The 20886-nt window shown below is 28.2% G+C and overlaps 3 protein-coding genes across 3 annotated transcripts; 2 read left to right on the forward strand and 1 right to left on the reverse strand.

The window, feature by feature from the left end:
• On the reverse strand, positions 1–4287 carry LOC119685062 (synaptic vesicular amine transporter-like). The gene is made up of 5 exons (XM_038099251.1): positions 3897–4287; positions 552–1118; positions 351–454; positions 108–270; positions 1–47 (listed from the first exon to the last, which is right to left on the reverse strand). The coding sequence occupies exons 1-5, from the start codon at positions 4072–4074 to the stop codon at positions 1–3; spliced, it is 1059 nt and encodes a 352-aa protein (XP_037955179.1). The 5' UTR covers positions 4075–4287.
• Positions 4288–8592: 4305 nt separating this feature from the next.
• Positions 8593–12734, forward strand: LOC119683275 (lysosomal acid glucosylceramidase-like). Its single transcript, XM_038096916.1, has 9 exons — positions 8593–8680; positions 9880–10025; positions 10100–10220; positions 10304–10445; positions 10517–10964; positions 11097–11210; positions 11966–12308; positions 12375–12540; positions 12606–12734. The coding sequence occupies exons 1-9, from the start codon at positions 8623–8625 to the stop codon at positions 12703–12705; spliced, it is 1638 nt and encodes a 545-aa protein (XP_037952844.1). The 5' UTR covers positions 8593–8622; the 3' UTR covers positions 12706–12734.
• A 2181-nt stretch (positions 12735–14915) lies between these two features.
• On the forward strand, positions 14916–20012 carry LOC119685659 (lysosomal acid glucosylceramidase-like). The gene is made up of 10 exons (XM_038100010.1): positions 14916–15137; positions 15204–15340; positions 16292–16475; positions 16909–17065; positions 17781–18101; positions 18229–18358; positions 18514–18627; positions 18755–19097; positions 19158–19323; positions 19764–20012. Exons 1-10 carry the CDS (start codon positions 15074–15076, stop codon positions 19861–19863), a joined length of 1716 nt encoding a protein of 571 aa, XP_037955938.1. The 5' UTR covers positions 14916–15073; the 3' UTR covers positions 19864–20012.
• The last annotated feature ends 874 nt before the right edge of the window (positions 20013–20886 follow it).

Genomic DNA, 20886 nt, shown 5'->3' on the forward strand with positions numbered 1-20886 from the left:
TCATACCTCAGGTTGTACTGATAAATCCATTGTTACCAATTGCATAGCTTTAATTATATTTCATACTTAGCAGAAACGTATTTTTTCTCAAAATTATTTAAACTTACCTAAGTTGAGAAATATGATTGCCGATAGTATAATAAATGGTGCCGACTTTCCAATTAAATCATAAAGTATGCCACCAAATGGATAACCCAATAATACTCCCAACGCAATGCTACCCAAAATGATGCCCATTACTTTCGAACGACGTCCCTCCTCTGGATAACTCTACAACATTTTCATTAGTTATTTTGTTTCTTTCATTTAGTGGTTGAAGATAAAATTTGCTTCTTTAAATATAAACTTACTTGTGCCACTAAACTCATGCCACAGACTCCAATGCAAGCCGAACCAATACCTTGTATAGCACGTGCAAGTAAAAGCGTAAAGTACGCTTCTCCAATAGCGAAAACTAAAAGAAAAATGGAGTACAGATAATAGATAATAGAACAAAGTAAATATTCTATTTAGATTTTTATTTCAAAATAGAGTAAAGTAAAGTGACGAACCTAAGGATGACACCAAGAGAAAAAATGTTCCGGCAACTATGGGTACACGATAACCGAAACGTTTGCTAGATAAGTTACCCACAATTGGATTAAAAATCAATTGAACTAATGCTTTCATAGCCAACAAAATACCAATTGAACCATTCTCACTCGAGAGTGTATCCATGGTGTTTCTTCCGTTTTTTCCTTCATCACGTCTGCCATTTGACGAATTGTTAACGGTATTGTTGTTTCCGGCTGTTATATTTTTTATGGTTGTGCCATTTCCGCTACTCACCAGATGTTTAATTTGCCTTTGTGCTGCTGTTGTGGCTGCAGAGGCAGACTTGTCCTCGATTGCTGTAGGTGGTAGTGTGAAGTTCACCATTGATTTTCCTGCGGGAATGGGATGTTTTGTTAAAACTGCTTGTAGATTTGGCGAACCATCCAGATTTCTATATGCTATATTTTGTGGTAATATTGCGCTGCCACTTTGACTTGTGGCAGCATTAAAACCGCCGACTGTGTCCAGTGAAGTATAATGTGTTTTATTGTCAATGGAGGCTAGATAACCCGGTAAAATAGGCACTGAAAATAGAACAAAAAAGCAATTAGTAAAGGAAAAAAATATGAAAAAATAGATAATCGATAATTAGAATTTTGATTAATTTTGTGTATTAGAAATATTCTGAACTGAAAGAGGCTTGTTAGGGAAAATAATAGAAATATTTGAAAGTTTCAATGTTAATTATTAGTAAAATAATCTTTTTTATAGGTTAAAAAATTACAGGTAAAGGGTACATTAAATGTTAAAGAGTATTTTTAAAACCCTCGATAAATTATGATGAAAATAAATTTTTTCAGGGCCATCTTTGTGGAAAAACTAAAATATAGTTCTCCTTTTTATGTATAAACATTACAAAACCATTATCTTTGATATTTTAATAATGATTTTACAAAGTTTTTTGCAACAGAATGTAGATATTTGGTGACCATTAAAAACGCTAGCCCCGAACGGAATCACTTTCATACATAAATATATATATATATTTAATCAATGGGATGAAAAGTCTAGATATGCTTTAAAAACATCATGTTGAAAATAGTTTCACCCGTTTTACAATATATTAATGTGATTCAAGAATTTTATCCGTTCATCTCTATTTTAAAATCAATGACACCAACCTATCAATCATAATAATCTGTTTTTAAACGCAGTCAAGATGGTATCGAAGCAATGTTTTAGAAGTTAACACAATGTATTGCATATTCAGATATTTGTACATTAAAAATATAGTTAATAGTTTGCATTTTCTCCAGAACTCCTGATTTTTATAAAATGAATGAAACTGCAGTACAATACACAACGACATGTATGAGTAAATGATCTATACTTTATTTCTTTACTATATAAACTGAAGCGAACTCTCTTGACATGTCGCAATAAATTCAGTAAAAGTGGCTTAGAAATGTACTCCACTAAAACATGTATATCAAAAAGGATTTACAGCCTTTGTACAGTTTTTTCAATACTTTTGGGTAATTACGTGACGGTCATGTGGACCTTGTAGACGATGACTAAATACCGTCATCTAAAACCATACGTAATTAATAAAACATCGAGCTAGTCAACAAAAATTGTCCAAAACCACCACTCTGTACTGAAAGCTACACCCTATCGACTTTTAAATAAAGATTTGAGACGGTCTATCCATCATACATTTTACACTGACAGATGATCTAAAAACCTAGGTGGTTTAGTATTGCAAAGACATGTTCGGAAGGAGCATTTATGTCTGTCAACCATAATAGCCATTGATATTGATGATTAAATTTGGTCTTTCCAATACGAACTGAAAACAAAATGTTAGCGTGTGGCATGGAGGTTATCAGAAGAGCAAAATGATTGTTTTCTGACATTTAAGAAATGCAAGAAATTGTTCATATTAAATATGTTCCATATGACATATTTGACCGGAATATTCAGAGTCAAGCAAATGTTTTTTGTTGCATTAAAATGTATCATCGCACAAAATTAACATGGTGCGTTAATTCTTGACAATAAAAAATGCATTATTTTTAATGATTATCCACTTTAATCACCTCATAAGACGTCGTGCGACTTTTGGCTAGTCCTCAAACTTAAATTAACTATGGAAAAAAATCGTGTTGGTACCAATCGTTTCGGTCATCCAAAAGGTTTCAACTTATAGATCTACTAAAAGTTATTCCAGTAACCTTATGTCGTTTTAAATTAAATTAAATTTTAATCATACAGCTGTTTCGAATATTGCCAAATATCCATTATTAGTGGTATTTTGGAATTGTTTCTTATATTTAATTATTTGTAAATAATTTTTGAGAACGCAAATACCAAGGGTTGAACTCGTACCCTGCCGAATTTGAAGCTTAGTGTCAGTGCTCAACTGACTCAAATCTTGCTGTGAAATTTAAAAAACGAATTCACTTGTTGTGTTATATCACAACGAATTCATAAACCAGTTGTAAAATAATTGAATTAATTAATTTTGAAATTGAATTTAATAATTAAAAAAAAAAAATTCCAAAAGACAAGAGATAACGGGTATTCGAAAAAGCGATATGGTCAGCCAAAAATTGAATTAATTAAAATATGAAAAAAATTTTTGTTGTTGCAATTCACTACTCAAAACTTCACGCTTAGTTACTAATAATATTTAGAGGATCATGGACTCAGTTTTAAAGATTATTATATAAACTGTAACCACATTTTGAAGCTTTACAGAAAATTGGGTTTTAATATGTTTTTTACATGATGACCTTTCTAAATATTGCCTCTAAGTAAGAATGTTTTAGCTTATCTTAGATCCATTTATATAGAATTGTGTAACATAAATGTCATGCAGATTGATTCAGTATCCATACAGTAGGAACAAAGGACAACTTAGTTTATATATTATAGATATATAGTTTATTGTGTTTAAAATTTATATTATTTTTATTATTTATGTAATATATTTAAATCAAACTTTAATATTCATCTATTGAACATATGTATTGTATATGAAAAATCCTCAGATAATTAATTTTATTAAAATATTTAATATTTAATTTTCTTTTTTCTTTTATATTAATATTTAATTAACACTTTAAGTATTACTTCTCTGGCATTTAATAAAATTCATTCTGAAATAAATGAGCCACTTAAGACAATCACTTGTTATTTATTATTTACAAGCGATGAGCCAAGGATATGACTATCATCAAAGCATAACATAAACTGTCTTTAGTTCAAATATTATAATATATATTAAATTATATTATATTAATATTAAATTACATAAATATTCTTCTTAGATAACTAAGAAAATATATTAAGTTAGTTACCAATAACTGTGAGTAAAACATTATCCAATAATAAAGCAAAGTAGACAATCACCGCAATCGTACAACGATTCGTATGACCAAAATTTGGAGTGGAGGAACGCGTTCCACTCGCAATATTCAAAGTAGTACCGCGATGAGTTTCACTTGAAACTGGTGTTTCCGGCGGAAATTCAGGCATTTTACTAACTACCGCAATACACTGTATCGTTTAATAAACCCAAACGACTCAATAAGAACCGACTATGAAAATCGTTTGCAACGACAGAGAGGTTTTCTCATTGACTTCAACTTGCCATATGCTACGATTTTGCATAAATTGATAATATATCACTTAACAATTATTTTGCCTTCTTCTATTCAATTATGGATACGGAGAATTTAACATATACAAGCTTTTGAACACACACACAAACACACGCGCACACGTATATGTAGTGCAATTAAAATTATTGCTCCTTTCGCCACGCAGCGCTCTACAGGTGTTATCGCCTCAAAGGATGTCACAATAATAAAATGTTTCAACATGTTGTTGCTGCAATTTATATGAAGTCTGCCAATTTCATTGATGGCATGAGTACTGCTTAATACTTCCCTCTCCGCCACTGCTTCGGTTGCTGTTTTCAGTGCTTACATTACTGCTGCCACAACACCGTATAATCCACATGACCTTGTTTGTATTAGTGGCTTGGCTTTCCATTGTGCACAAGTACAAGGGTTGGGTGGTGCTTTAAAAGATGCTGCTGCTGATATTGAGTTGTTAAAGGATTTTCATTACGGATTTGCTTGCTATTGGCAACATGTTGCTTGGCAGGCTTTTTTTTTTTTGGACCAACAAGTGTATCTTTGCTTTTGGACTTATTTTATTTGCTATTGTAGTAGTTGTTGTTGTGCTGTGTTATGTTGGACTTTTTTTTTTGTACTGCGAACGTGTATGTTTGGTTTTACTCATAAAATTTGATATTTTCTTTATTTATTTATTTTTATTTATATACATTTTTTTTTCTAGACGACTAGTCAACACAAAGCGTGTACGGGAAAGATAAGCTTTTAATAACTGCTGCTAGAGTGAAACTGCTCAGTTAGGAGGTTACACATATATTTTTTTTTGTGTAAAAATATTTTAAATGATTTCCACATCATTTATTGTTGCATACTGGCACGAGACAGAAAGCCTGCCACTGAACTATATAGTAGATATATGTATGTATGTATTTATGTGCAGATACGAATGTACTTAAATATATATTGAAGCATTAAATCAAATTTGCAGTTCCGTTCGAGAGTATCCTTCTTAATAGGACTTGAGATCACTTGGCAGAAATAATGAAATATAGTTCTGTATTCCATCATAAATATGTCTCATAAATAAGTTAATTTAAAGTTAATCTTATTATTATTATATTATTATTAAAAGCTTTGACGTGAAATCGCCCAACAGCCGGTACTACAGCCAGAAGAGTCCTGATTGTACCAATTTCACTATTCTCTGGTTAAAATATTGCAGTTTTAAAGGGATAATAAAAAGAGAGTTGTTAAGTGAGATATTTTATTTAATTTTAAGAGATATGAATTTCTTGCCCTCAGTAAATTTGATACGAATAAATATGTAAACATTTTTATTTTAGACATATTTTCACAAATTTTCCTCTATTTTTATCAAAAACAGTGCTTTTTCAAATATTTCTTAAAACTGTTTTCTCTAAAAATTGATTTTAAAAAAAAAATCTGTCTTTGACAGGAAAGGAAGTGAATTTGAGAAAGAATGGCAAAGACATAAATGTAAATATATTCATTCGAATCAGTTTTATTGAAGACACAAAATTCCTTTTTCTAAAAATGAGTACTTTTTTATTAATCCTTTAAAACTTCAATTTTGAAAGTTTAACCCGTTAATTTGAAAAATCCAGTAGTGTAGGAGAAAAACGCGTTGCAAACTTGAGCTTAGTAGAACTAAATAGAACTAAGTAGAACCTAAAATTATTAAAAAATAAAAAATTTAAAAGAATATTTCTTTTGTTAATCATATTAAAATTGTTTTTTTTTTGTAATACCAACATTTGCATAAATGTTAATCTGCATAAATCTATATCAATTAATAATATACAACTAATTTATATTAAATTAAATTAAATTATATAATCTAAATAGCTTGCTACTGTTAAAAATTTTAAAACTTTATTTTCCAAAAACAAAAAAAACATCCTTTAATAATTTGGAAAAAATCTGTCGAGAATACTGTCTCCACCTCATGCTGTGATTCTGTTGAATGAAATTTTTGTGAAAATCAGTGACTGGAATAAATCAATTACACATCATGTGATATATGTATATATATTTAACACAGTTTGTGATTTAACCTAGTTTTGTATCTATCTGTTAATCAACAAAGTACATTAAAGATATTCTCCTACTTATTTGTACTTATGTTTTGGTAAATTTAAATTTAAGGCATGTTTTTTCATATCATTTAGTTTAATTTTATATTTAAAATATATTATCAAAAAAATTTAATTTAAAGAATTTTATTTGTGTTTTTAATAATAAACATGTTTATATCTGATAATATAAATCTAATGACAATAAAGATTCTTAACAATGACAATCTAATCGTAAAGATTTCTATTTTAAAATAATACATGATACATACTGAAATATATTCAACAATATTATTTAGATAAAATAACTATTAAATGTTTTATATGGATAAATTGATGTTTTGATAAGGTGAAGTATATCAACATAGTTAATACATAATATGTATAATAATATGTATTGTGATCTACTGTATCTGCTTGCTAATTTTACTTTTAAAAATAAATTTATATAAACTGTTTTATATTAACTCGCACATATATATCTGTTTCACACATAAGGAAATATGTATGAGAATTAATCATTTATTTCCACAGAATTTTGCTTATTATTTTTTAGCTTTCTTTATTGTTTTTAGTGCAGTTAGCTGGCATATTTTTATTTTTTATATATATTATTTTCAACTCTTCAATTTAATTGTACATTTTAATGTATATAGTGATCCGGATTTGTATTAAAATTATTTAAGCTTAATATATAAATAGTGAAGATTTTTTGCTATGCATTTCTTTTAGTAATAAGGCAGATTCCGTGCTTCATATATATGTCACCAAACGAAGTTGTCACATAAGGGTTAGTGAAAGCTTACAAACAACTATAGAAAACCTTTTATACCCATAAAACGTCACTGTTTCAAGTTGCATTTGATATGGAGGTGTTATAGGCCAGTATTTGTTTGAAAATGACGAAAGTGTTATACAATCAATCAAATTTGATCTCTACGATCGCCATATAAATTCTTTATCAATTTTTTTGGGGCCACGCAGTGGATTGTGTTTATCCCAGTAATCTTATAATATCCATTTTTTTTACCTTGAAATTGAAGATATATTTGTGAAGGATATGTGATTTTCCATATGTGTAACTTCACCTTTTGGTGATGTGAATTATCCACCAAGATCGTGCGATTTCTTAAAACTGGATTTTTTTTGTGGCCACATAGTGAATTGTGTTTATCTCAATATTCTTCAAATTCTTCACTCTCGGCTATAATTATTGTCAGCTTTATTAGTGCAAGATGTCCCAAGAAGAACATGTGAATAAAGTTGTGTTTCATTTTCTTTTTGTAATAACTTAAAGTATTCATATTTCAATTAAAGTTTAAATTTAAACATATTTGTACATAACTGCTTTCAAAAATCTAATCCAATTGCTTATCCTTCTATATATTTGATAAGATTACCAAGTTGAGTTTGGGTAACTAAATGGCTTTAGGAATTTAAAACAATAAAAATTACTATATCTTAAGCGATTAAATTATTATTATCTCTTTCATTGCGTTATGTTGTTAAGACATATTTTATTGTTTTAGATTTCAATAATGAGGAGTGAAATTTATTGTTTATTAAAATGAAAGTAAAAATGGGTGAAGAAAACTCAAATTAAAGGGTAAATATAATAATAATGTTTGTAATACTAAAATATAATATAAAGTGTAAATTTAATAATATTTATATTATTTGTATTTATTATAAATAATATAAATAATATAATAATATAAATTTTTTTATTTTTTTCTTTCTTTCTTTTAGCTCAAGGAGGGAGTCGAACATTTTTGTAAAATATTGGACTGGAACTCACAGTGTAATGAACCTTCACGGTCTGACTGATGTGTATTTTTTACAAATCTTTTCGAAATGTTCAAAATTTCCTACTTTCAGTGAGTTAAAATCTCACATGCTAACTTTCGATATTTTTCACCCATTGGAAAAAAAGATTATACTCTAGTCAACAATTTTAACTTAAAGTCACAATTTATAATTTCATTAACATATAACTTTGATATCTGAAACGATAGCGATATTTCGACTTTTGGTCAGTTGCTAAAAATCATTTAAATGTTTTGTTAAGAATGATACAAACTATACAATTTTATTTCACATATCGTGGGAATAATATACTTTCACATATATAACTGATTATTATTATTTAAAGAACAACATAAAAAAAATAATTTTAATAAAATCGTTTCATCAATTTGGCTTCAAAATATTTTATCAATTTTTTTAAAGAAAAAACAGTTCAACTACAAAATGATTGGGATACCCCGGCGTTTTTAACGATTAAGTTAATACATATATCAGTCAAAAAATATTGATTAAAATTAACACTACGTTTTAGTCGACGGTCTAAAATGGAACAATTCAGTTTCAAAGAACGGATTATATTTGCATTAGTGTTATGTTTTGTCGGTGAGTGATAATGGTTTTGATATACACTTAAATGGTTATGCGAAATCGATTGGTATATTTCAATTATTTAAAAGAAGATTATATATATTATACATTTTATTTTGTGTTATATATATATACACATACATAACAGTGTTCTCAATTTATTTGGCATATATACGAGAAAAGATTTCTTGATTCACAAAACGAAAAAAATCATACGTGAGGGCGTTTACATTTTTGATATTTAAACACATATAGAATTTTTAAATGAACTATAATGAAATGAAAAGTAAAATGCAGCTAAAAAACCATCCATATCTCAAAAATAACTCTTCTAAAATTAAATATACGTTATAAAGCAAATTCAAAATAGTTGAATTTGTACTTAAGTGGATTAGGAAATTATTGTGGTTCAAAGGTAATTTATTGTTGAAGTAAATTTTTACGGAAAACTTAATTTTTTCTCAAAATTCGCGGAAAATTATAAAGTATATAAATACGTTATTATTTTACAAACATTTCTAGCGCATAAAATTACCTTCAATCACGCACTCTTTTTTTGTAATCATCCTTTAAAGGAAAGGCTAACTACTGATTTTATCAGAAAAAAAACTAGAACTATAACAAAGAATAGAATAAAACATAGATATAATGTTAAGTAGAGAAAGTTAATGCAAATGTGAGTACAAATTCCTCATACATACGAGTAAATACTGACCAATGCAGCCAACAGCAAGTTAAAAATAAAGACCCACGAAATTCAACTCTCTACGTATCAATACACCTCTAAAATGAAAAATACCTCTAAAAGAACCTCTAATGTCTAAAAATAAAACCTCTTCATTAACGTGAAGAGAGTTACCAATATTTTACAGATTTCTGACGTTCTGGATATGTATTGCGTAAAACATTTTTTGTTTAATAATTTCAGTATTTTATGTAAACATATTTATTTTATGTATATTACGCCACACCATTCAAATATTTTTCTTGATATGACTCACGTATCTGCAGGTGTCTATAAACCCTGGACTCAAGTGTAAATAACATCAGAACAGCAGTTGGCTTATCACAGCTGTCGTAAATCAAATCATTTATGGCGAAAATTTCAATTACAAATCCACTGCTTATAAAGTTATTAAGTTTATTTTAAACTAATTAGATTATCAAAATTAGGACACTAATTAACTCTAAAATAAAATATTTTTACACTACAGAAACTGTGAGTGGGCAATCATTCCCCTGTGTCCTTAGGGAAACGAAATATGGCAGCGTCTGCGTATGCAATGCAACCTATTGTGATTATTTGGAAGATCCAACACCAGTAGACGATCATGAATTCGTGGTAGTCTCATCCTCAAAGGTATTTGTCGAAATAATATAATCATATTACCGAAAATAAAAATTTTGACTAATTTTATTTAATTTATTTGAAAGGCTGGTCTTCGTTTCGACACAACACATGGACTTTTCAATTTGTTCAAGAAACATTTCATATTCGATTATGATATGCGTGTATCACAAGCGCAAAAACAGCCAGAATTCAGTTCTGATCGTGGTAAATTGATTAAATTGTTTAAAGTGTATAATATTTTTAATTTTAATCGATTTTATATTTTAATTAATAATTTATTTTCGAAGTGAATGATAAGCGTTATGTACATTTGGAGATAAATCGTGAAAAACACTTTCAAAAAATCACCGGTTTTGGTGGCTCACATACGGGCGCCGTAACATATCTTACAGACCAACTGCCGCCAACTTTACAAGATCATTTATATGAGTAAGTTTTAGAAAAACTTTTAATTATTAGTTAATATTTGATATTTTTTAATCAACTTAATTTTTATTTAGATCTTTCTATGCTGAACGTGGCATTGGCTTCAATTTGATGCGCATACCTCTTGGTGGTTGCGATTTTGATTTAAGCCCTTGGGCTTACAATGAATATCCTGAAAATGATGCCGAACTTACTAATTTTACTATAGATGCTAGAGATGAGTTACGTGTTGCTCAGATTAGACGTTTAATAGAAGTTTCAAAAGTAAAAAATTTACGCATCAAAGGTGCAGCCTGGAGTTCACCACGTTGGATGAAATCAAATAATGCATGGACTGGTTTTAGCCACCTGAAAAAGGAATACTATGAGACTTGGGTAAATTATCATATTAAATGGATTGAAATGATGGAGGAACAGGGCTTACCTATTTGGGCTATATCAACTGGCAACGAACCAATGAATGGTGTTTTCTTTATGTATTTCGTCAGATTCATGAGTTTGGGATGGACACCAAAAAATCAGGTAAATATATATTCGTATGATTATTATATTTTATTAGTAAAATAATTTGTTATTATAAATATAATAAAAAAATTAAATTACTCTTTTCACACAAAATTTATATTAATATATGAATGTGCTATTTTATTTTAGGCAATATGGTTAAACGACTATCTGGGTCCAGCAATACGTAATTCCAAGTATAAGGATTTAGTTTTATTTGGTAATGATGATCAGCGTTATACCTATCCGTACTGGTTCAAAATGGTTAGTATAAATTATACCATTATTTGATAATTGATGAAGAAGTATAAACATTTATTTAAACATTTTATAAATATTTATTTAAAAAATATGGGGTGTATATAGATTATAATTATTTTAATTTATAATATGCCTATAAAAAGACCATAATTCTATAATGTAGATATAGAAATAATTGGGTCCGCTACCAACAACCCTCATTTATTAACAATTTCCTACCCTTAATTACAACAATAAAAACTTTAATCTATACATAGTCGGATCAATCGAATAAAGTACGTGTATTGAAGTAAAAGCTAATATCACAATTACATTGAAATAAATTAACTTTGGTTTTGGGAATTAAACTTGGACTTGAATAGTGTACCTGAACCCTCTATATCAGTATATCTCAACTCAAGGACCTGTAAATTATTCAATGTGTTTTGCAAGGACCGATATTAATATTTCCCCAAAAAATTATAATTATGTAGTTAATGGCGAACATTTCGGTGGTGCTAATAGCACGAACCGATAATTAACAAACTATCATCTATTGATTATATTGATTAAAATAAATATGGCTCGTGAAAATACAATATCGAGGTCAAATCTCTTTTGCGAAATGCTCTTATAAATTTTATGAGTTACTTAATTTTAAATAATCAAATAAAATAATAATATTACATAATAATATTATTAATAATTATTACTAATAATAAGTATAAATAATATTATAAATTAATACAGGTATTAATAAAAACAATTTATATATGCAGATGAATTCTACGCGTGAAAATAGTCTCGATTATCTTGATGGGCTTGCTGTGCATTGGTACTGGGATGAAATGGTTGGACCAAGTCTAATGGATGATGCTCTCAAGATGATGCCTGATAAAATTTTACTAACTACCGAATCTTGCATTGGTGACAAACCATGGCAAAAAGCAGCACCACTCTTAGGATCATGGTATCGTGGAGAAAAATATGCACGTGCATATTTGCAGGACTTACAACATGGTTTTAATGGTTGGATTGATTGGAATATAATATTAGACGAAGCAGGTGGACCTAATTATGTTAACAATACTGTTGATGCCCCTGTTATAGCCAATACTACAGGTAAATTTTATTAATATTGTATATGTATATGACTTGAGAATTAATTTAATATTGCTTAATTAATAGATTTTCAGGAATTTTATAAACAACCCATGTTTTATACCATTGGACATTTCTCCAAGTTTATTCCAGAAGGTTCTATACGTATAGAATCAAAACGTAGTAATGTTAATGTTGACGAAATAGCATTTTTGAGACCCGATGGTACTGTTTGTGTTGTCATTTTTAATAGGTTTGTTAATAACGGAGTACTTTCATTGATTTCTTTTGAATTATATTAATTATTTTTATTTATAGTGGCAAAGCAAATGTCGAAGTCAGTGTTGTTGATAGCGAACATGGTAGTATTGTGCTGGACTTACCTCCAAAATCCATACATACTCTACTTTATACGTAGTGGTATTTAGTATTTAATGTGTTATACTGATTTACAACATTAAATTGATTTTAAATAAACATTATTTACATTATTAATAATACAATTTTATTTTATATTACATTAGGGAAGTTCATGGTTCATGGCCTTATATATTTTTTGACCGGGTTTATTCTAAAGTCTCTTAGCATGAGAGTTTTTGTCTTCCTTGAAGTGAGTTTATTTAATGATCAACTTTAATTTTGAACCTAGAATCTTACCATTTAAATTTTATATATGAAATTTTATATATAATTTTATATATGTACCATCGTTTTTTTCTTAATCTTGTAAAGCCTCCTTTTTAGTACAGCATTTAGCTCATTCGGTGAATCATTTTTTATATCATCAATGCCATCTGCCTTAAGTCATCTTTTATGATTTTCCTTAGCTTTAGACACATATCAAACTCAAATGAGATTTTGTCCGGTAAATATAGCGGTTGTCTTTGGTTTTTGTTATGCTAGAACATCAATGATTGTTACTATTTTCTAATCCTTACTGCCCCTTTTTAAAACATTCAGAGCATTTGTGAAATCTTCTAGTCTAAATTGTACAGTATTCTAATCGTTAAATCTTTTATTTATAAATAATTTTCCAAAATCTAGAGTGCATATTTTAATACAAAAATTTAGGACCATTATTTGAAATGTACGTATTTATTTTCTCCACGGAATTCGAAGTCGTCATTAGTAACCGATCCACCTGGAGAACAAAGAAATTAACTTAAAACAGTACTCACAATTATGGTATGCTGATAGGTCCAAAATGGAAGATGGCAGTACGGGAGCAGGAGTTATAGGACCGAAATTCCGCAAAGCAATCGCTATGGGAAAAACTGCTTCCATTTTTCAGGTAGAGGTCCATGCCTTAGAGCTATGTGCAAGAGAATGCATACGAAGGGGCACCCGAGGTACCAAAATATGCATCCTTTCAGATAGTCAACCAGCTCTAAAATCTTTAGCAAAATCCTTATTCCAATCAAAGTTGGTAAATAAAAATGATTAAAAATTGGTTTCATGACAACCACGAGGCACAAAAGTTTCTTTTGTTTTTTAGTCACGCCTTAATATAATTTTTTTATTTTAATTGACTTATTTGTGTTTAAAATTTGTGTTTAAAATTTATGTTTATTTGTATGATGCACATTCATTTGCATTTGTTGCTCTTCCTTTAATTTTTTCTCACGAAGTCTCCGAATAATTTCATTGCGAATAATAATTGCAAATATGGATACTCGAGGACTCCGAATTTACAAGAAATCCGATTTTTTTTCAACTCCGGAGACTTCTTTTACGAGTTGATTAATCGGATTTTCCGATTACTTCGTAAAACTGAATACAAACATACGAGTTATTATACGCAAACAAAACAAATGTCATTTAACTTTCGTGAAACTTGAATACCCTACCCTCTTAATCATTTTTGAAGTTATATTTAGAGAGTTATTATATATATGTGTCACACACACACACACACACACACAAATATATTTATAAATATAATAAGCTTATTTTTGTTAATTTTTCTGGTGATGTGATGTAGTTAACCGAATTCATCTACTTTTCGAATATATCGATCTTAATCCAGAATAAGTTTCATTCGATAAACAGAAAAACTATATTGAAAGAGAAACGTACAAGCGAGTAGTAAAATCGATACTCCCTTATCTGCTAATCGAAAATGCATAGTTGTAAATGATCATAGTCTTCGATATCTTTGTCTTTATGTTACAAACATCTTAGTGAACTTAAAAAGTGAATGTATATATAAAAGGTTCGTAAATATGTATATCAGTACTAAGTAATATAAACTACACAACATATTTCGTATTAAATAGCAATCAGTATCGCTTTAATTGTGACGTACAAATCTTTTTAATCTACATCGAATGTTTTTCATTAACAAAATTTTAAATACTACGAAAAGTAATTATTAAATCTTTATCAACAACGCTCGAGTTGTTATCAAAACGAAAGTAACTAATGCCAAAACAACACTCAAGCGAGTTTATAAACACAAATGACCTTTTCACGTTGATTAAAAATGAAAATAGCATGCGAGAGAAAAATTAACAAATGTGAGAGAAAGAGAGTAGCATGCAATATTAATGAGTTTTGCTTTCCCTTAAACGATTTTTGACTTTTTATTTGTTGTGCTTGATTATATCGAACAGTATTGCATCGGCAGACGAGCAGATGATAGGGGATAGGAAGTGAATTTGTTTTTGCTAACAAAGTATAGTTAACAATGTGAAAAGTTAATTAAATAAAATCATGATATAATAATAACAAACATAACTTAACAGCTTCAATATAAAAATATTAAATGAATAAAAAGTTTTATAAAAATGAAAGTTACGATTTGGTTTCTTTTGTGTATGTATTTTTCTCTTTTTTGCTTGGGTTTAACAGGTAAACAGAGAGCAAGTGGAAGTAGCCTCTCAAGAGTTAAAATTAATGTTTCCAATTTATTTGCAGTTTCAACTACAAAGCCATGTAAGCTACGAGAAACCAATTTTGGTTCGGTGTGCGTTTGCACTGCTGAATACTGCGATTACTTGGAGAATCCGAAGCCTGAAGAACCAAATCAACTGAATATCATTTCTTCAAGCAAGGTAAGTGATAAGATCATTTGATTTAGATTTTGGTTTTCTTCGAAATCAGATAACTGTATGATATGTGTAGTTTCTATACAAAAGTTGTATATATTGCAAATCGAGTCAAAAAAATAATGCTTAATGATAGAATTATAATCTCTGTATCTATGTATATACATTTATAATTAAATGTATAGTAAATGCTATATACATACATATGTGTATAAATAAATAAATAGTATACGTGTGTTTCCTAACAAACCGGTAGGATGAAATCTAATCAAAAGGCTGGAGAGTAATCTATATTTAACATTCAGCAAGATACAATATTTCCCGGAGAAGACTACCAAAAAAATTTTAGTCAAAAACCCATAATTTTAAATTTGAACATTCCGAAATAAAATATACATAGGTCTATAATTTTTTTGGTATACGGTACGACATCACTCACAACTGTTATTGTGAGGTACTGCACAAAATTTAAATTTAATTTGAAGTGTTTGATAAACTAATATACATTACGAGGAATGACATTATCAGAGACCTCAAGATTGATCCGATCAAAAAATACATAAAGGATAGAGCCCTAAAATTATTTACGAAAACTAACAGGCTTACCAATACCGCGTTATTGAATTTCAGAATGGTTACAGGCCCCTCGGGGAGGTATGCAGATTCTGAATTCCTGTAACATGTAAATGTTTATTCTTAAGATTGGTAGCATCGCCATAGGTTTTTATTTTAATTGTTAGTACGATCTGTACGATTATTAGTATGAAGTAGGTATATTCATTTTAAATGTATTTTACATATATTATGTAGAGGCAATAAATTGTATTTATACAATTTATTGTCCTGGGTTTGTTTTAAAACTTAAATGAATAATATAAACTATACTCTATTGTTTTACATTTAATGAAAATCTCAATATTAAATAATTTTTAAACTTAAACCTTTTTACCTATAAAGTCAGGGTTACGTTTTGAGGAAACGAAGGGTACGTTTAATACTACAGAAATACTAAAGATTATTGATTTTAGAAGCCAAAGCAAGAGTCTTGAAAATGATTACGAATTTGCAGCCTTTGATTCTATTGCACTTGTTATTGACAACTTCAAAGGAACTGTGCAGCTCAAGACTGGATCCAACACAAGTAAGTAAATCACGAAGTAACATATATTATTTTTTTAAAAATACAACAAAATTACTTAATAAAATATATACCGTATTGTGAGGAAACACACCGAACCGTTGTGAACTTTAATAGCTACTATTGAAACGGTGTGTCAAAGTACACTTTATATTCTCCCTATATAGTATGTCTATATGTACGATATCTCCAATATAAAATTTGAAGACAATGTCGGTTTTATGAAATCGATAGTGTGCGTGTTTTAGATGTGATTTTCGTTTTTTATCTGAGAGTTTTTTCCTAATAATCTACGCTTTCTTAGCACTCATTTCACATGAAAGATATTTTTTATCATTAATAAAAAATACATAGCTTTTAGCTTTATTAAATAAAATCCACAATTATTTATTATAGAATATTTTATATTTAAATACTATATTAATATTTTTAATAGATTCTTCTGGGAAAACATTCAAAATGCGTATGTCCACAATTGAAGTAAATCGAGATAAAAAATATCAAAAAGTTTCCGGATTTGGTGGAGCACTTACTGGTACTGTCTCATATCTCATCCAGAAACTAAACACAGAGGTACAGGATCACATCTACCGGTAAATATGCTTTTATAAATATAACTAAAAATGTATTATATGAATTATGTGACGTATAATAATATACATTGTCTCAAAATAAATATTTTTTTTGAAATTATTAATTATTTTAAAATAATTCTAAATTTTATATTGGCAGTATACTAAATTTACATATATAAATTTTCAAACCTAGGGAGAGTACAAGATTTTGTTTTAAATATGCCTTGAACTCAAATATTACATATTACAATGTATTTGGTATTTTAATAATTCTTGATTTTCAAATTTCTAATATGCATATTGATTAGAATATAGTATAGATCTGGCCATTTGACACGACAACTAAACAACAGTATAAACTAAATACTGAGGGCACGATACCTTGTCTGTCATAACCCATGTTAATTTTAATTCTAATTTCTATTCTATCCTAGTTTATATTGGTACTGTCCTTTCTTCCCTTACATTTAATCACAAACATTTGATAAACAATTAATTTTTTGAAGTTATTTGCTTGATATTTAATACAATATCAAAAAGAATGAGTTTTTATTATATAGACTTGTTTTTATGATTTATGCTTCATTTTTGGAAAACAAAAATTTGCCAACATAGAGAAATCAAATACAAGGACCAATTCAGCATTTACCAAGTTACATGGAAACAGACAAGCCTTGTATGATCACTCCTTTCCCCAATGTTTTAATAAAAATACTCTTTTTTCAAATTATAGTTCATATTTTGCCGAATCTGGTATTGGATATAATATGCTGCGTACCTCTATAGGCGGTTGTGATTTTGATTTAGAACCTTGGGCCTATAATGAACAACCGGAGAACGACAAAAACCTTAGCAATTTTACTAAACTCGATAAACGCGATGAACAAAAAATAGAGCAAATAAAACGTCTGAAGACTATATCTGGATTTCATGATGTAAAAATAATGGCAGCTGCCTGGAGTCCACCAAAATGGATGAAATCAAACAATAACTGGACAGGGTTTAGTTACTTGTTGCCTGAATTTTATCAAACTTGGGCAAATTATCATCTGAAGTAAGTTAAATAAAAAAAAATTTGAACAAATTAAAATATAAAACATAAAATAAAAAATTTATTTGTTAAAATTGCACAAAATTAAGCTATTAATTAAATTAATTAATATTTTGTATCTTTTACTCAGATTCATTGAATTAATGCATGCCAAAAATTTGACGATTTGGGCCATTTCAACTGGCAACGAGCCACTAAATGGAGTCATTGGCTGGTTTTTCGTGCATTTCATGAGCCTAGGTTGGACACCGAGCAATCAGGTAACTATTTTAGTTCTTATATATTCAAAACAGAATAATTTTAATTATTCTTTACATTTAATATGCAATATATTTGCATTTGAAATATTCACAAATTATAATTTTACGTTGAATATTTATATCTGTACACATATTTTATTTTTATAATTATGAAGGCAATTTGGTTGAACGATTATTTGGGTCCTACAATACGAAATTCCAACCATAAAAACGTTTTAATATTTGGCAATGACGATCAGCGCTATACTTATCCGGCATGGTTTCAAAAAGTAAGATACATATAAATCAATATTTATATGATAAATATAACAAAATTAAAAACGAAATAAAGATATTAATAAAGATTACTAATTAATAAATATCTATAGCAATTTGATTAATATTTTATTTTTAAAGATGAAAACCTCACGTCCGGACTCCTTAAATTATTTAGATGGATTTGCTGTGCACTGGTATTGGGATGACATATTCGCACCATATTTAATTGATGAGGTACATAATGCTATGCCTGAAAAGTTATTGCTAAATACTGAAGCTTGCGTTGGAGATAAACCTTGGCAAACGCATGGTCCTGAACTAGGTTCCTGGTCTAGAGCAGAGCAGTATATACGCGATATTTTACAAGACTTGCAACATAATTTTAATGGTTGGATTGATTGGAATCTGATACTTGATGAAAATGGTGGTCCTAATTATGTTCAAAATCATGTAGATGCACCCATTATTGTAAACACTAAAAGTGAGTTTTCATATATTATAAAAAAATAAAAAATTAATTATTTGTTTGTTTTCTTCAAAGATCCAACAGAATTTTACAAACAACCAATATTTTACGCTATCGGTCACTTTTCCAAATTTTTGGCAGAAGGATCTGTACGTATTGAAACTACCTCAACAAATATAAAAGTCGATGTCGTAGGATTTCAGAGACCGGATGGTACTCTCGCTATTATTCTATTCAACAGGTAATTATTATTTAATGAGTGATTCTACGAAACAAACAGACAGACACTAATTGCGGATTAATAATTAAAATGAAGAATATTGAAATTTAAAGCAATAGCTAAATTAAAACTATCCAAATCTATCTATATATCCTGTATGTGCGAAGGTATATATATTCGTTTACGTATATATAAATATATATGTCTCTATGTATATATATATATCAAATTTTCTTTTAATGTTTGCTTACATTAAGTATTCTGCGATTTATGTTCATTAACTCATTTATTTTAAAAATTAACGCTATTTTTGTTGTAGGTAAGTGCGGTGCCGCTTAAGTGCTCCCTTTTAATTGCTTTATTAGTCGTCGAAGTGTGCCGCATATGTCTAAATTGTTGCATTTAAAATGTATCTTGTATCTTTTTATTTATTCAATATTTTGTTGTTCTTTTTCGTGCAGCGACCGTGACGCAGTGGATCTCTTACTCAATGACAATGTACGTGGTAAAGTTTGGATCCGTGTACCCCCAAACTCAGTACACACTATTATCTATAAATAAAATGGCACTGTTTATTTAGATGTATTTTTGTATTCTAAATGAATATTTTTATTTTTAATTATTTAATAAGTTTTAGCATATATTGCATGCAATGATCTTATAATATTTATTTTGTAATAATTGTTCTGATATTTATCATATTTTTTCTTATAATAAATTTTACAATAATTCATGCAATGAGTGATTTAATATAAGCTTCCTCATTAAAAATTTAGAGAAATTATTTTTCACGTACAAAATAAATTTTTTATTTATAATTATGTATGTATATATATATATCTTATAATATATATCTTATAATTATATCGTATATACCTATATAATATATTATAAGTTTTTAAAATATTTTATAATTTATTCTACGCTAATTTATTTTTCACATCAGAGACAATAATAAGCAAGATTAATTTTTTATAAGCATTAATCTTTAATAAACTAAATTTTTAAAAATAAATATTTTTATTATTTGTAAATATGAAGAAGTTTAAAAGATCAATACATGTACCAAACTAATGTTAGTGGTATTATACGTTTTGAAACTTCGGTAATTATCAATTAACTATGTTTTAATCAGTATTTGTTATTTTTGACCAATATATCATTTTTTTCTTTTTAAAAGTAAGGTCTACTTGATCATGACTCCATAACTATGAATCGAATATCTTGGAAGAACAAGAATTTTATTAAATATGCCTTTTGGTTCGAAGAAGTAAAAAATAGTTACAAAAATATTTAGCATAAGTTTGTTATATAGATTCTGATATAAATCCTTTTTGTTTTAAAAATTATAAATAAAATTTTATAGAAATTGACTACATAGATACTTACTCATTTCTTTAAGTTCAGTTGATTTTATTTAAAAGTGATTTATTATTAATTAATGATTTATTATATAAAGGTACATATAGTATTCTATTATCTATTTATTTATCTATTTATATTTATTTAATAAATATTTATTTATTTATTTACTATTTATCCTTTATCAACTGACTTTTATAGAAATAATAATATGTATATTAT

The sequence above is a fragment of the Teleopsis dalmanni genome, chromosome 2, assembly GCF_002237135.1.
Source record: "Teleopsis dalmanni isolate 2A chromosome 2, ASM223713v2, whole genome shotgun sequence".
Classification (NCBI taxonomy): Eukaryota; Metazoa; Arthropoda; class Insecta; order Diptera; family Diopsidae; genus Teleopsis; species Teleopsis dalmanni.